This window comes from Argentina anserina, chromosome 5 (genome assembly GCF_933775445.1).
Source record: "Argentina anserina chromosome 5, drPotAnse1.1, whole genome shotgun sequence".
Classification (NCBI taxonomy): domain Eukaryota; kingdom Viridiplantae; phylum Streptophyta; class Magnoliopsida; order Rosales; family Rosaceae; genus Argentina; species Argentina anserina.
In genome coordinates this window covers 7,305,252-7,323,189 of record NC_065876.1, presented here as the reverse complement: position 1 = coordinate 7,323,189, position 17,938 = coordinate 7,305,252, and the positions used below count along the sequence as shown (strand labels likewise).

At 37.5% G+C, this 17,938-nt stretch overlaps 2 protein-coding genes and 1 pseudogene across 3 annotated transcripts; all 3 read left to right on the top strand.

The window, feature by feature from the left end:
* Positions 1-3,228: 3,228 nt before the first annotated feature.
* Positions 3,229-4,632, top strand: LOC126795986 (probable WRKY transcription factor 29). 2 transcript variants are annotated; one of them, XM_050522719.1, is made up of 2 exons: positions 3,229-3,672; positions 3,854-4,632. In XM_050522719.1, the coding sequence occupies exons 1-2, from the start codon at positions 3,317-3,319 to the stop codon at positions 4,431-4,433; spliced, it is 936 nt and encodes a 311-aa protein (XP_050378676.1). In that variant the 5' UTR covers positions 3,229-3,316; the 3' UTR covers positions 4,434-4,632. The 2 variants fall into 2 exon arrangements, with proteins under 2 accessions (XP_050378676.1, XP_050378675.1); XM_050522718.1 differs by having other exon boundaries at positions 3,851-4,632.
* A 5,728-nt stretch (positions 4,633-10,360) lies between these two features.
* LOC126795411 (endoglucanase 20-like) lies at positions 10,361-14,744 on the top strand. The gene is given in 12 exon segments (XM_050522250.1): positions 10,361-10,369; positions 10,742-10,901; positions 12,704-12,827; positions 12,829-12,907; positions 13,139-13,339; positions 13,412-13,489; positions 13,598-13,750; positions 13,868-13,922; positions 13,925-13,975; positions 14,067-14,233; positions 14,332-14,515; positions 14,518-14,744. Coding segments are annotated over 12 exon segments (1,488 nt in total).
* A 479-nt stretch (positions 14,745-15,223) lies between these two features.
* On the top strand, positions 15,224-16,418 carry LOC126795982 (triacylglycerol lipase 2-like; annotated as a pseudogene).
* Positions 16,419-17,938: the final 1,520 nt, after the last annotated feature.

Sequence of the window (17,938 nt, the reverse complement as noted above, 5' to 3'; positions counted from 1 at the left end):
ATGGGACTACGGGAGTAGCTGTGCACCGTGCGAGCAGTCACGTACTACACTAGCAGTCATGGGACTACGATAGCAGTCTTGCACCGTGCTAGCAGTCGTGGGACTACGGGAGTAGCCGTGCACTGTGCTAGCAGTCGCGTACTATGCTAGCAGTCATGGGACTACAATAGCAGCCATGGGACTACGATAGCAATCGTGGAACTACAGGAGTAGCCGTGCACCGTGCTAGCAGTCGCGTACTACGCTAGCAGTCATGGGACTACGATAGCAGTCTTGCACCGTACTAGCAGTCGTGGGACTACGGGAGTAGCCGTGCACCGTGCTAGCAGTCGCGTACTATGCTAGTAGGAGTGTGGAAGAATGTCCACCGTGCTAGCAGGAGCGTGGAAGAACATGACTGTGGAAGGCATGGACCACGGGAGGGTCATAATTTTTTTTTTAAGATCTGACTGCGCCGTAGTAAGCTCATGCACTGCGGGGTGTGGGGGACCGTGGGAAGTCTGTTGGTGGTCAACGATGAAGCTAATTGTCAGCTTCCCACAGACGGCGCCAATGTTAACGTTGTGATTACCGGATGGGTGGCTGATCGTACAATTAGCTATTAGTGAGTGTTAGTTTAACACGAGAAGTATAGTGGTTCACCTCCCTCTCTTGGGGTAAGCTACGTCCACTTGAATCCACTAGTATATGCAAATAGCTTTAAGTTATACATGTAGTGATCCCCCTTCTAAGTGGGATGATGGGTCCCTTTTATAGGTGAGAGAACCCCTCTCATTTACATATTATTCAATGTGGGACAAGTGCCCCTCTAGGCTTACTATGGAACCATCTTGATGAGGTCGGAAATGTGACTTCCCGGTGTTGTCTTGGTGAGTTCCGACTATCATTGGAAAGTTTGTATGACGAGGTACGCTATGAATATCATGGTTGAGCCACATAGTGACTTGTAGATCTGCCTAGAGAATGATGCTTATGCGCGGTGGCATGCCATACTAGCTCTATGCTAGTAGGGGTGTGAACAATGTGCAACCACATATCATCCAAGACTCGAAACAAAAACTCTGATGCCAAAAGGAGACGATAAACACATATGTTTTACCTCCAGTAGGTTTAGGCCGGAAAGTGTAAGTATAATATCCCCTACACTAGTAGCTGAGTTAGACTAACTACCTCTCCAAATTAAACTCTATGTTAATTGCTAGGCATGGTAGGAAAAGTATCTGCAATACAATAATAGGATCCAAAACTGAAATAGTACGTGACATCATATAGTGGTGGTCATCACCGTCATATACTGGACCCAGTTATGGCCAATATTCATATTCTTGTAGTTCCCTTCATTTCAAGTCACTTAACGCATTCATTAAAGGGAAGAAAAAGTCGCATATCGTGTGCGATGCTTCTTTGTTTTCGGTCCAGCACCGTCTCATTTAGCAAGTTATTATTAATTGATTAGCCTGTCATTTTAGTGTTAGCTAGTGTCTTGCAACTTCATTTCCCATGCCAATAAGGATCCACATAGTGATTAAGACTCAAGAGGACATGCAAGTTGCAAACAGGGACTGAATATTTTTCTTCTTCGATATTGACTCTTGGAACTTCGTGTGAGCAACGAGTAAGCTTCAAGCTTAAACACAACTTAATTTTGAGGGATTTGAATTAATTTGGTTATGCCGTATATACGACTATATATTGAGTACTATTGGAGTTTTATAGTGTGCAAACATTGATTAGCTGTGACCGGGTGCGAGGTCTGCATGGGCAAATTAACCCCGTAAACTCAATAACGTTATGAAATGTTTACCTCAAAGGCGTAGTTACGATGGTGATTAGCAACAAATTAATTACTTAAATTTGCATGATGTCATGATGATTACAAATTGTTGAGATAAATTCTTTTCATTTATTTTTTGGTCAATAAGATCAACTTTTTTTTTTGTAATCGAAAAAAAAAACTATTTTCATACTAATGGTCTCTGCTCTCTACCAAGCCACGAAAGGCCAAAAAATGTTAGATCTTCTGAGTTTTGAGCTCTATAAGTGGGGAATCTGTGGAACATAGAGAGAGAGAGAGAGAGAGAGAGAGAGAGAGGGTATGGTTTAAAGCATATAGGTCAGGTCAATGTACATAACAATATAGACGAATGTAATTGATCGCGCATAACACTAAAAGTATTTAAGTTGTTCTTTTATCATGCATGGATCATCTACACAAAGTTTTTTTGTACTTTGATCAATATATCATATGTGTACGTACTTATAAAATGAAGAAAACAAAATCTAAATTTAAACAACATAAATCATCTTAATACTTGTGGTCAATCGTAATATGCTTGAAGTACAATTATTTTTGAAAAATGCATCACTTATACGTTTGTGGAATAACTTTCTAATTTCTATTCATATGTATACTTGTATTTAGCCAAGCGTACGTGGCCAAAACTTGGGACTTAACAAAATAATGTTCAAAGTTTAAGAGCTCGTAGATGTCTTGGTCCGGAGAAAGGGAGGAAGAGAAAATAGGAAGGGGACAAACCAAGACAATCTCCTCCATCCGAGACAATGGTTACATCTATATCTACATACCCAATACCTATTGTATAAATGAAAGTCCTCACCAATTTATTACAAAAAACAGTTGTTTTTCATCATCATACATATCATCGGGTTCCCATATCATCTTCATATTCTCATTCAAACTCCCAGTCCATCCAAAAATTAATACAAATTTCAAGTCCAACGTACAGTGACAATATATATCATCATTATTATGAAGAAGAACTTCACCCCAGTTCTGAATTCAGAGGCACGTTTGAACTTCGAAGCAACTTGCGAAACTAATTAAGCAGCAAGTTGCAGAAAAGGATTATAATCAGAGCTTTCAGTTTCGTATTTGTTGACAAATTGGCAAAATTATCAGAAGACGATAAAATAAAACTTTTTGGGCACATAAATGCAAAACTTGTTGTCAGTAACCGGCGCCGACATACGGACGAGTGGGTGCGCGTGGAGAATATAGTTATTCGGTTCTTCATTGGCTGCGGCCGGTCGCCGGAGCCACGTAAGGTGCGTGTTCGGTTGACAATGGATAATAGAGAGATAAACCCTTTTGACTTTCATTTGCAATGTCAATCCAGTGAGAAACCACAAGAGGAAGCTGGTATACCGTATACCAGTATATATAAGCAAGCCTTTGCTTTGATTTTCATCATTCAATTTTCTTCACAATCAAAACTCAATCTACTCTTTCCTGCTCTCTCTCTCTCTATCTCTCAATTTCTCTTTCCCTCTCTCTGTGTGTGAGATTTTGTTTGCTATGGAGAACTGGGACTTGCAAGCTGTGGTGAGAGGGTGCAGTAACAACGACCTTGAAGGGTTTGCTTATAATACCATGGAGTTCTCGCAGTCATCTTGTTTTGGCTTCGCTCCTGTAACTATTGAAGAAGATGATGAGATTTTCCGGGCCTTTCCTCAACTGTTTGATGCCACAACAGCTTTGGATGAATTGGAGGAGCTTTACAAGCCCTTCTACCCAATTGTGCAGCCTATTTCCCCAATACCAATTATTCCTACCCCTCCGACATTGCTGGTTCAGCAGGATGTCACTGGACAAGAAAAAGAAGAGCCAAAGCTGAAAAGCGTGAAAGAATCCTCACCCATGTGCCGAAGAAGGTTGGTGATTTTAATTCGAGCATGATAACTTAAATCAAATTAAAGGAAATGAATCAAATGATATATAAGTAAGTGTTGGTGTAGGATGTAGCTTAGTTTTTTTTTTTGTTAGAAATGCTTTTAATTAGTTCTTACCAAATGTTTGATTTTGTTCTAATCTTGCAAATGCTAATTTCAGCAGGAAGACTCAGAACAAAAGGGTGGTGAAAGAGGTTAAGGAGCAGGATTTGTTCTCGGACGTGTGGGCGTGGCGAAAATATGGGCAAAAACCGATCAAGGGATCACCATATCCGAGGAGCTATTACAGGTGCAGTAGCTCAAAAGGATGTTCAGCAAGAAAGCAAGTTGAAAGGAGCAATTCCAATCCGGAATTGTTCATTATAACCTTCACTGCAGAACATAACCATGATCGTCCTACTAGGCGGAACTCTCTTGCAGGCAGCACTAGAACCAAATTCCCCAAATCTCAGAACAAAGAAAAGAACAAACATGAATTAGTTCCTGTAAAAGAAGAAGCACAGAGACTGCCAGAAGAGTATGAAGTTAGTCAAGAAAGCGCCAGAGATGTGATGTTTGTAGATCAAGTTGTTTCAAGAAAGCACACGTGTGAAGGTTTGGATAAAGAGTTGGAGGAATTGAGCCAACTGATGCCGGAACCAATCATGGCGGATGGTTTCTTCTCTGATCAGTTTTCCGACAGTTACTTTGAGAGTTTTTGGTTATTTGGTCACTGTTCAAGTACTGTGACTGGAGCTTGCTGACCAGGATGTATACATAATTACAAATACAGCTATGGCTTAATATCGAGAAAATAGAATTCAAACTTCATTTTTTTAAGTGATATAAAGATGAGATGTAATTAGTATAGTGACTCTCCATTATTATCTATAATTTGGATTAGGATGCATGACATCACCTCTCTCAGTTTCAATATATATAATTGGTGTACTTGATAATGTACTACAACTCCACAAGCAACCCAACCTTTGGCTGTAAGCAAGAAAATGATCGAATGATCAGTACTTTACTGAAGAGACATGATAGTTTAACTTATTTTGAAGTTCAAACTGGCCGGCCAGATTTGTATGCTGTAGGAACGCAGTCCAACCAGTACGTACTATCGTGTTAACTGAGTTTTCTAGCTAACTGCAGCTCCTGAAATATTGATGGCATTCAGGTATAGCATAACTAGTAACATCTACACTAAGCAAACAAAGACGATATAGTCCCAAGATCACAACTCATCTACCTCAGAATAACGTACAGTACTTAGATAAGATGCATGGATTCCGAAATTCGAGAATTACTTGGATAAGTTACAACTACATGCAGTCCAACTTAATTTGTAAAGGTTTAGATCGCAACATTCTTGCAATTATCCAATCCGATCCCTTCATTCAACAGAAATGTTAAATGGATGCTCACTACAAATGATTTAAGTGCAATTGCTAAATACCGTATTTGTTACGTACACACTTACACTAATTAATCAACAAATTAAGTCAATTAAACATGATAGCAGAAATACATGTACGTTAGTTTGAACCCGATGTTTTCGGCTCGGTATTCCGCGTGCGGTTGAGTTCAACAATAGCTTTCAACTTTGAAGAATTCAAACTGGCCCCCTACAGCTAGCTGCCCATACCATCTTTATATACTGCGCGCTTTAGTAGGAAAATGATGGATGAACAATGAAAGCCTAACGGAGAAGATTTAGTGAAATTGATATCCGATCATATTGATCGTGGGGAGGTGGCCACGGCGGACCCAAAAGCCACCAGCTCTATCTAACTTGGACGCTTCCCTCCATTAAACGCAACCAAATTGATCACTAATTTCTGTTGTATATTAATTCTTCCATCACTCGTGGAGTTTTCGTGCGTATCTGTGTATTGCAAGTTTGCAACTGACTTAATATATTGCTATCCTATAAGGCTATAACAGGATAAGCTATAACTAGGAGAGGAGCATACTACATACTAAAAATTTTCAAGTTGCAAGAAATGATGGACTTTTCTTCATTTTGACTTTGAAATCGATCTCTTCCTTTTATAAAATCTTTAGGTATGCTTCATCCCTGTGACCCCATCTCAGCAAAAGACTTTTGAGCATGATATCTGCTTAAGCGCGCAAGTGATTAATCTAGCTAATTAAGAGGATGATAATTACCGGCTATAACTATCCGAGACACTTTTATCTACTCTGAATTAGTATCCAATATTCGAATTATCGGCTCACGTAAATGATACATGATTTTGAAATAACATCAATCTTGTTGATCAATCCGTATTTGTTATCTATACAGGGGCGGAACCAGGATTGAAAAATGGGTAGGACTGATTTTTGTCCAATTTTTTTTTTAGAAAATTAAATACCTAAAAAATATATAAATAATATGTTAATTACATGTAAAAAATTAGATGAATCAAATTTGAAAATGTCTCATTTCAAGTGTATGTCCTTAACGTATAAACCATTGCCATTTTTATTATGCTTCAATGAAGTTTTTCGTAGTAACATACATATGAAAACATAATTTGAGACTATTGGACTTCAAGTTCTTTCTTCTACTTTGCACCACTTAGTTCATAATCCTTATCTTCAGATGAGATCATATAACCAAGTAAACCAACCATCCATGTGATGAAGTGTTTTGAATCAAATTCAAGTACAGAAAAACATGCGTACTGATAAATTTGAGGTTTTCAGTTGAGCGCAATATGAAATCTAAGCATAACCCTAAGTAAAAAAGAAGTCCCTTCAACAATCAAGCGCTAATTGCTGCTGAATAAAGAGGTTTTGCCTCTCGCATTTCAATCGCAAGTGACATTGGTATTGTATCGATCGTGGCTAAAGAAAGATAATGAGAAAAAATAGGGAGAAAATATAAATAAATTAAAATAGATTTTAGAGATAGAAAATAGGTAGACAAAGTTGTAAAGTATAAGAATATAGAAAAAATTTTGAAAGGGAAAAAAACTGGAAAGGAGAAAAAAGAAGAAAAATGAATGAAAAAAATGGATAGAGAATATAAATAATTAATATAGAGTTTAGATTTTCTCAAAATTGTAAAGTAGAAGGATAGAGAAAGGTTTTCAAAAGGGAAAAAGAACTAAGAAAGAAGAGAAAGAAGAAAAAAAATGGAATGAAAAATACAAAAAGTGGGGGGACTGGGAAATCGAACCAAGAGTCATTGAATAGGACTAAAATTGAGAATGGTAGTTAGCCAATTCAACCAACATAGACATTTGTTATTTTAACACATATACTAGTTAATATTTGTGGTTGTTTTTCGGTAGGGCTATAGCCCCACCAGCCTTCCATGTGGTTCCGCCCCTGTATCTATACCGTTTATGGTTCTCGCGCGCCACACTTAAATACTGCCTTCAACCACTGTGTATAAACTATCAATGTAACAAGTCGTCAAGTTGTATTATTTTCTGAATAAGAACATGCATCAACATTTCTTCCCATCCTTAAATGAGAAAACGAAATTTCAAGCTACTGAAATAATAGAATCAAAATCTCTTCCGTTCTTTATATCAACCTGGGTAGATGTATGCATTATGACTTTTCGGCAAGTCAAGAGATTGAAATAAAGAGCCACGGCTATAGTTAACTATATCCTTTGACTTTGTATGCAGTCAACTCATTAGCTGGAAATCCTGGTATATATGAGTTTATGGGAAACGCGGCAAAGCCTGCAGAATGTTTGAATTAGAGTTTATTGCGAGAAACAAGAGCAAAATACTCAAAATAGTACTGGAACCATTCCATTTCAAAAAAAAAAAAAAGTACTGGAAAATTGGATTGGGTCCAAATGATTTCTTCACATGTTTAGCCTAAAGGCCCAAAAAGAAGAATACTACGTTATAGGGGTGGGCATAAAAAACGGAAATCCCGATCCCGTCCCGATCCCGTCCCGAAATTCATAGGGACGGGACGGGACGGAGGTCTAAAAACGTTCGTCCCATCCCGATCCCGTCCCGTTTCATTCTAGTGGGATGGGACGTGGGACGAATAATTTCTATTCCGCTTCGTCCCGTCCCGTCCCACCTTTAATGAAAACTTAAATTTTCTTATATATTTGTATCAAAATGAAACTAATTTATGTTCTTAATAACTCTAAAATTATATCAACTCAAATAATAATGGTAATTTATAATATTTTGAACATAATATGCATTTTTTTTGTTAAAATTTCATTATTAAATGTTACTTTGTTATGAAAAAAATAAAAATATAGGTTTTTATTTAGCTTCATAAAAAGGTGGGATTTGTCCCGTCCCGTCCCGATCCCGTCCCGTCTCAACCGGGATTAATCCCGAGTGGGATACATTCTTAAAAACCCTCGTCCCGTCCCGATCCCGTCCCGATTCAAAAGAGTGGGACGGGACGTGGGATGAGCTCCGTCCCGTCCCATCCCGTCCCGTGCCCACCCCTACTACGTTATCTTTGATCTTTTTCTTTGCCAAAGACAACAGCCCAAAAGTGGACTATTTTGATAATGAGAAAAAGAAGAAGAAAGGATTACGTTACCACCCGGCTCGTAATAAACTATAACAGTTAGAGTTTAGGACGGGGTATAAATTACTTAAATCTTGATCTAATTTTGTGACTGGACGAGAGTTTAAAAACGTTAGTCACATCCTGATTCCGTCTCGTTTCATTATGGTGGGATGAGACATGGGACTAGGGCTCGGCAAAAAACCGAATTTGTATGAAAATCGATCCGATTCATCCAAATTTTCTTAATCGGATAATCGATCCGAAATATTTGGGTTAAAATAAGAAGGAAACCGATCCGATCCAATTAAATCGGATTGGATACGGATCCACCTTTTAACTCATCCGAAAAAACCGATCCTACCCGAATAATTTAATTTAATTACAAATATATTATTTTTAATATACATGACACTCCATTAATGGTTGATAATGAAAGTTTTAACTTATAGTTATGATAATGGATTTCGTAATATGTCGACAAACTTATTCTTTAGATTTATATTTGAAATTTGTACTTAGATAATTGAATTGTTTGATACATCTTTAAATTTGAGTTTATAAACAAACGACTTTTAATATTTGGAATTTAACCGAAACTGATCCGAACCGATCTAAAAATTCGAATTGGTTGAACATCCGGATCAAGGTCTTTAAAATTCAGATATGGATAAACAAAATGAATAACCGATTAATTCGGATTGGATATGGATTTGCTCCAAATCCGAACCGAAATTCAGATGCCCAACCCTACATGGGACGAATAAATTATATCTCATTTAGTCATGTCTCATCCCACTTTAAAAGTTATTTGAATATTAATCATCAAATATTTCGTCATCACCATACATTTATGATTCATGAGAACACCTTGGATGAATTTGATAAGAAATGAGCTAACATCAAAGAATGTTTCTTGGACTTTGATTCATTTCCTAAAGATAAATAAGTCTCGGTTAATATTCTCATTGATATATGGTTCGAGTTATAATATAGATGAAGATGTTTCGTGTATTGTAAATTTATATGAACTTAGCAATCAAAACCTAGCTAATTGTATATACAATAGGTAGTTATATATGTTTCTCTTTTATTATAACATTAGAATTTTCAAGTGCAATATTTATATAACGATATAATTCAAATAATTAATTTAATTTTTTAATAATTAAACTCATAGTATCAAAGTAGATGGTGAATGATATTTGGAACAATTAATATGTTTCGTTACAATAATTCATGGTAAAATGTTTATTTGTTTGTGATAAATTGAGTATTTATTATTTAAAGTCCTGGAGAATGGGATAGGTCCGGTCCGGTCTCGATTCTGTCTCGATCCCAACATGATTGATCTCGGGTGAGATACATTTTTAAAAACACAAGTCTTATTCCAATCTCATCTCGAATTTAATAGGTGAGGTGAGACGCTGGGCAAGCCTCATCTCATCCCGTCTCGTGCCCAATCCTAATAGAATTACAAGACATTAATGGTAAGGTTGTCTCTATCTCTAAAAAAAAAAGGATTACGTTAAGACACAGTTCCTTTGTGCCCATGTTGGAAAATCTCCTAGCTTGATTGATTACGATTTTATCATGTAAGCGTAAAGCATCACTGTCTTTCCTATCGATCTTTCCCTTACTTCAGGAACTTACAAACTATGAAACACAAGGAACTGACCCCTGCAAATAAGAAATTACGTAGTCAACTATATATATTTAAGAAGAAGCCTCTTCTCTTAAATGCAAACATGTTCGGCAAATTAATATCCTATAACTTTAGTAACACTTTGGCAAATATAACGGTTATTAATTTGTCGAACATATTTGCTTTTAAGAGAGGAGGCTGATATTTGTTCTAATCTCCTCGGTATGTGGTCTTTTACCCGAGTTACCTAATCCGCTTCGCTATTGAACTACTTGGGTAGGGTGATCATAAGTGGGTACGTACACGAAATTATTACTTGAATATATATATATATATATATATATATATATATATATCCACCACCTTCGTTTTCAAGTGCCTTTTGGTCTAATTGGAAACTTATCCAACTCAAACTAAGGGCACAATGATTAATTAGACATCAGAATCAAACCATCAAAACCAAGCTCCAACGCTCAACTAATAACAAGCTAGGTAGAACGATAAGTTTAGAAGTAACATACTGACGTTCAGGGGTGCATGGGTCCGGTATTGATCTCTTGGATACGATGTCGTACCTAAATTGCACAATATTTATAGTCCTTGTTTATATTCCTTTGCGTCACTCTTCGATCATATGCATACAAATTTGATGTAAAACTCTTATAACGACTGACATTCTCAACTGTTGCATGCATGGACCTGGACTTGGCTAGCTCTCTATATAAGTGCCTGTGTTGAGCAATTAGACATCAGAATCCTTGGTTCTTCTCAATCTTTTTCATCTTTTTATCTGTTGAGCAAGAGCGCCACTGCGCCAGGCCTTGTGTATCTGTGAAACAGTGCTTTGGGTTCCTGAGATCAACAGTATATATCATGATGCGCCTTAGTCGAGCTGTTGCATGTGTTTTGGTGTTGTAGTGTGTTTTAAATGGGGTAGTCTCAGCCATTGACTACGCAGATGCGCTTGGCAAATCAATATTGTTCTTCGAAGGCCAACGCTCTGGGAAGTTGCCGAACACCCAACGAGTAACTTGGAGAGGAGACTCTGCACTTTCCGATGGCCAGCTCGAAGGAGTACGTACATGCATGCATATATGTTTGCATAATGCGTGTGTATATATATATATATATATACACAGAGCTTTTCAGGTGCGGAGGTCCGTACTTTAAGCTAAGGTACATATTTTCATTTTTATCAACTTTTCGATCGAGTTTTTACATCTCCACCGTCCAATATCTAGGTTATAACGTATAGATCATCTCCAAAAAATTTCAGCCGATTTCATGATCGTTAAGAAGTTTAAAAAGCATGTATTAATTACTTACAACTCTTACGGTAAAACACTATTCATGAACAGTCAAAAGTCAACAGTAAAAGTCAACAGTATTCAGCAACATTCAAAAATCAACAGTAAAAGCAGATTCGTTTTCCTATATAAGGAGGCTCTCTCACCCATCAAAACACACCCCGGAATTTTCCAATTCCTCTCTTCTCTCCCTCTCTGGACAATCCGAGAGCTTCTTCATTGTAATAATTCTTTTTAATTCATGCATAAGCTCTTAGTCAGTAACCTTTAGTTTTCACTCTGTTGTATTAAACCTTCTGTAATATTATGGTCACCTAGTAGTAATCAATAAAACATTATAATACATGCTTAGGGTGTAGGTTCACTCTGAAGTTTCAGAGTAAACTTCCAATTTTGGCACACTTTTCGGTCAAATTTTTTCACCATAAGTGATTCAATATTTAGATATGCTATTCAAGATCATCTCTATAAAGTTTCATCCAATTTGACAATGATTTGAGCTTTCAAAATTGAGATTTACACGAACGGTTCACGTTGAACAGTTTTAATTCATTCATTGATTTAATCTAATTTCAATACCTTAACTATGTCCGAATTAGATGAATTTTTGTAGAGATGATCTTGAATAGCATACCTAAATATTAAATCGCTTATACTGAAAAAATTTGACCGAAAAGTATGCCAAAATTGGAACTTCACTCTGAAACTTCAGAGTGAACCTTCACTCTAGATAGGGACTGATATATATATATATATAGCTCTTCTTGGTTGAGAAAGTCCGCACCAAAGTTTTGGTGCGGAATTCTATTTTTTCACCACTTTTCAATCGAATTTCCTCATCTCCATCGTCTAGTATTGAGATAATATTGTGTAGATCATCTCTGCATAATTTCAGCCAATTTGATAATCGTTAAAGCCATCATTATTGCATTTTTCTGTTAAAAATATGAACGGTTCATGTTTAACAGAATTCAGTCCGTCCATTTTTTTTTCGATTTTGAGGGTCTTAACGATCACCAAATTGGCTGAAATTTTACAGAGATAATCTATACAATATTATCTAGATACTAGATGGTAGAGATGAAAAAATTAGATCAAAAAGTGGTGAAAAAATAGAAATCCGCACCAAAACCATGGGTGCAGACCTCCTTAGCTGATAAAAATCATATATAGAGATTTTCTCAGTTGCGGACGTCCGCAAGGTGTGGATTTGGCGATTCCAATGACCGGCAACGCGCAACGAAGGCGCAGATAGTGCCGGTCTTGCTCCCCTCCTCCCGGCACTGGCCTACGGTGGTCGGAATCTCAAAATTTGCACACAGTGCCCAGAAATTTTGAGATTCCGGCCACCGGCGATGCAGCTCCGGCTGACAGATAAAAGCGCCGGGAGGGGGAACATGACCGGCACTATCGACACCGACGTTGCGCGTTGCCGGTCGCCGGAATCACTGAATTCGTACCGTGCGGACTTCTTCAGCTGAGAAGCCCTATATATACATGATTCATGGACACTTTTATTAATTATATGTACGTTAACCTGAGTATGTGGACAATGTGGTGGCTATACATGCAGTGAATTTGACCGGAGGGTACTACGATGCAGGGGACAACGTGAAGTTTGGGTGGCCAGTGGCATATAGTGTGAGCTTGTTGAGTTGGAGTCTCATTGAGTACCAGCAGCAAATATCTTCAGCTAGCATATCTCCAGGGAGCAATCCGCTGGGGCACAGACTTCATAATAAAAGCTCACCCTAAAACCACCACCTTCTACACTCAGGTACTTATGATGATTGCCTAACATAGTATGACTAGCATCAGAGCATCTATATCTTATTTTGTGATTCTAGCTAACCTTTTGGATATCACATACTTACCAGAAGTGGTGAAGCATCATGGAATTTTACTCACCCTAAACCTCGACGAATAAAAATGACCGAGAAATTGTTATACATCATGTAGCTTGCTTTCTGAGTCATCTACTTGCTTGCTGTAATGTTCTAATTCATAGGTAGGAGATGGAAATGCGGATCACCAATGCTGGGAGCGTCCTGAAGACATGGACACATCAAGAAAGCTCTACAAGATCACTTCCAATTCTCCAGGCAGTGAGGCCGCAGCTGAGGGTGCTGCTGCCCTGGCGGCAGCCTCGATTGTCTTCAAGAAAGTTGATTCCACCTATTCTGCAAAGCTCTTACGTTATTCCAAATCTGTAAGAACCATATTCTTTTAGCTCAATTTTCTCAACCAAGCTATATACATGATACAATTTATCCATATACAGCTGTTTGACTTGGCTGATAAGTATAGAGGGTCTTACCAACTCTCTTGCCCTTTCTACTGCTCCTACTCTGGCTACCAGGTAAAAGCACAAAATAGCTACTTAGATTTCTAACGAATAGTCGAATACTTATCACAATTGATTCAGTATGAACTTATGGTTCCTGAATTTGACATATATGTGTATAAGGATGGGCTGTCATGGGGTGCGGCTTGGCTATACAAGGCAAGCGGAAAGAGAAGCTATTTGAGTTATGTGGTAAACAATCAAGGATGGAGTCAGGCAATGTCCGAGTTCAGTTGGGATAACAAGTTTGTTGGAGCTCAGACTTTACTAGCCAAAGTACATCTACGTGCACTTGAATTATATAGTGCTCCATTTTGAGTATTGACTACCTCTAGCCATTTGAGTATCTTGGCAAGGAAAATGTGAATTTCATTATCTGGATTTTGTTCACAGGAATACCATGCTGGACACACGAATTTGCTCAAGTACAAGACCAATGCGGAGTCATTTAATGTGCAGTGATGCCAGGGAGTAGCTCTTCACAAGTTCAAAGAACACCAGGTACGTTCATTTTATGTTACTAATGACCAAGAAACTGAATTATTAGTTAATATTGTTAATTTATTTGAAGTTGTGGCTGCTCTCTTTGTAGGTGGACTTCTGTTTTTTAGAGATAGTAGTAACTTGCAGTATGTTACATGCTCTACCTTGGTGTTATTCAGCTACTCAAAAACCATAAGTAGTACCAAAACCGGTGGAGTTCAATGTGGCTCCACGTTTTTCTCTGCCGCGAAGATCAAAGCCTTTGCTAAATCGCAGGTAACTGACATTCTGAAAAACTTTTGAGTAGACATCTGAGGTTATGTTGTGTAAGTATCATCCTAGCTCTATATGACAACTTTTTCATTTCTGTTCAGGTGGACTACATCCTTGGAGCCAACCCCAAGAAGATGTCATACATGGTGGGTTTTGGTAACACATACCCAACAAAATTGCACCATAGAGGTTCATCTATCCCTTCAATCAAGAAACTGCACACTAAGGTGGACTGCAATGGTGGTTATACCTATTACAATTCTGGGAGTCCAAATCCAAATACTCATGTGGTGAAATTGTTGGGGGTCCTGATGTGAATGATCAGTTCCAGAATGCAAGATCAGATTATTCTCATTCTGAACCTACAACCTATATCAATGCAGCTTTTGTGGGATCAGCAGCAGCTTTACTTTCTTGAAGGCAAAAGAAAGAGCCTCCTGAGGAACTCATAAGATTCTGGTTGCTTGCAATAATTAAAATACTGAAACTGAACAATATTTGGAAAACTAAGTAAAACTTTCTCATCCAAGTGATGTACTATGTCTGGTAATAAATGTATAGCAAGGTCCACGTATATTTTAACATCTTAGTAAAGGGAAATTGCTACTGGAAACATAATATTTTTGTTATGACTGAATTTATGAGTATATCTTTCGTTGATGCATAGTGCATATATGAGAGATTCCTGTTGCTTTAGGAATGATTTTCGATTTCCAGTCTCTTTATCAGTTTATCCCACTAAATAATGGATTTCTTAATCTCATAAACAGTAGATTTCTAATTCCCACTGAATAATGAAGTTCTTAATGTCACTAAACAATAGATTTCTAATTCCCACCAAACAATGGATTTATTAATCCCATAATGATATGTATGACATCTACAAGGCTACATATAGGTCAGGACACATTCATGTTCATGTCTGTCTACTTTTTTTAATTTCATTCATTACAGTCCAACAGAAACCAATTCATCAGAGATCATCGGTTTAACATGAAGAAGTATATTTCAGCTAGTATTCTACTTTTCCTTGCTCTGGTTTGTGTTGCAGGAGACGCACAATCTAATGGTCAGAGTACAGACAATGGTATCTGCCAATTTTTGGTGGAGCCACGAGGCTATACTTGTCAAGAACATCAAGTAACAACAGAAGATGGTTACACTCTGGGGATGATAAGAATTCCACATGGACGTTTTGGTAACAAGTCGATCACGAATCCGAGACCACCTGTTCTGTTGCAACATGGACTTCTAACGGATGCAGCATCATGGGTACTCAATCCACCGTAAGAGGCTTTGGTATTCTTCTTGGCTGACCAAGGGTTTGATGTATGGCTTGCTAATACTCGAGGAACGGACTCTAGCAGTGGGCATAGATCACTTAGTGCTAAGGATCCTGCTTATTGGGAATGGACATGGGAACAGTTGGCTGATTATGATCTTCCTGCCATGTTAAATTAAGTGAACCAGCAAACAGGACAGAAGTCACATTATGTTGGCCATTCCTTGGGAACATTGACAGTACTAGCCGCTTTGTCCCAACAAAAGCTGATAAACTCACTACGATCAGCAGCTTTGCTTAGCCCAATCGCTCATCTGTGTCATGTGTCCACACCTCTTGTAAGAGATGCTGCTCAAATATTCTTGGCTGAGCAATTCTACATCTACGGTCTTCGGGAATTTCCTCCGCTAGGGCAGTTAGAATAAACTCTGCAGACCATTCTTTGCCAACATCCGGGCAAGGAGTGTAAGAACATTATGACTGCTATAACAGGTCCAAATTGTTGTCTAAATCCTTCGAGTTTATCTCTCTACTATGAACATACACCACAGTCCACTTCCTCAAAGAACATCGTGCATTTGTCTCAAATGATCAGAAGTGGAAATATAAGAAAGTTCGATTACACTCTGCGGATCCCAAATTTTCAGCACTACAGACAGTTCACTCCTCCGGTGTACAACATGGCAAACATACGTAAAGACATTTCTTTCGTCGGATTTGGAGGGAAAGATGCACTTTCACACGTAAACGATGTGAAACTGTTGCTCAATGACCTCAAAGATCATGACAAGGACAAGCTCGTGGTACAATACATAGACAAGTATGCTCATATGGATTTTATTCTGGCTTGGAATGCCTATAAAAAAAGTTTATAGGCCCATTGTCAATTTCTTCAGGCAGCATTGAGAGTCTTGGCTCTCTAAATTGTAGTCTCTAGGACTTCCGTTTGTTTTTCCAATATCAGTTTCTAGATGTTGCTTTTGCTTTAGTAGTTGTAGACTTGTATAGCTAGAAGGGATTTCTCATTGTGTAACTTTGGTTTTTCACAGAAGATTTTGTAAATTTGAAGTTTGAAACGAAATCATGAAGTTTGCCTAGTCCTTACTTTCGGATTCTTGTTGTTTTTTTTTTTGTTCTCCTTCTAATTATTTGGTAGAGCGACTAGAAAGTTTCAAGTCCTTGTTCCCATTATTTCTCCATCAGTTCGAGTATGAAAACAGAGAACATTATAGTGATTATACTTGTAATTGTGATAGTCTAAGATGAAGATACCTCGTCGATTCTGAGCGTTGTTCAAATCACCCCAGCTACGTGTGCATAATGTCTTGTGTAACAATCACCAGACTCAACTTTCATGAATTCATTGGCTTAATTTTTTTCCTTCTATTAACAGATGAAATCCAGTGTGGTGTGCATATATAGTAACTTTTCTGAAAGATCAGAAAAGTTTAATCACTTACACAAACTGGAGATAGAATGATGCAGAGCACAGTTCTTACTTTGAAAAACTATCTCTCTGCCTAATTGATAGGGAAGATAACTCGTACCTGGCAATCTTGATTTTGTTTGTCATATTTGTCCATTTGGCATTTGAGTCGTATGAGAAATGATGAAGAGAAGGACGTCGATCCTTTTTATAAATAGACTATAGAGAAGATGCAGGGTAACATTCACCTTATTGTTTACAAAAATGTGTCTTGTAAATACAAAGATGTGAAGCATATAGTTTTGATTGTATGTGCTCAAAACATGCTTTGATTGTCTAGAATTGCTAGAGTTATCTTTGATAAACATTGGTATCTATGTCAATCATAGTTCATGAATCATATATTGAAATACTTAAAATCTGAAATTTAGATTATTTAAAAAAATTGAGAGCAACTTCTTAAAATTAGAGTCTTATTTTCTTTTATCTCGTTTTATCACTCATAATTTATTTTTATTTTTTTACAAAAATGACATCAAATTATTGCTCACACTATTTCTTGCTACCTCGTATGTTCTATTCGGTTCTAAAGTAGAAAATGTCAAAGTTAATTATTCTTGGTATCTTGAATTAAAAAGAAAAACAAACTAAGAATTGACTCCTCTTCTTTTGCCCAGAAAAAAATGGAACTGTTCCTTTTTAAAAAACGGAACTGTTGGCTATTGTACTCCCATTGTGACAACTTTTCTATACTTACAATTTCTTTTAAAAATTTCAGCGGTAACTGCTCAAAAACAGAGCTTGATGGCTGGGAGTGTCGACCATTCTTTATTGTTGCTGCTTCTCATTAAGCACAACCATTCTTATGAAAAAAAAAACACACACACACTAGTCTTGTTCTGTGTTTCATTCTATATGAAAAAGATTATACGAACTTTGAAAAAAATCCATATACTATTTTACAGTTGCAGTATACTCTACAGTCTTCTCACCCTTTCTG

What these genes read in the sequence shown, in the direction of transcription:
- LOC126795986 (XM_050522718.1), top strand. Translation starts at nt 3,317, where the DNA reads ATGGAGAACTGGGACTTGCAAGCTGTGGTGAGAGGGTGCAGTAACAAC. An exon ending in TCACCCATGTGCCGAAGAAG is followed by an intron (nt 3,673 to 3,850) that starts GTTGGTGATTTT and finishes TGCTAATTTCAG; the next exon opens with CAGGAAGACTCAGAACAAAA.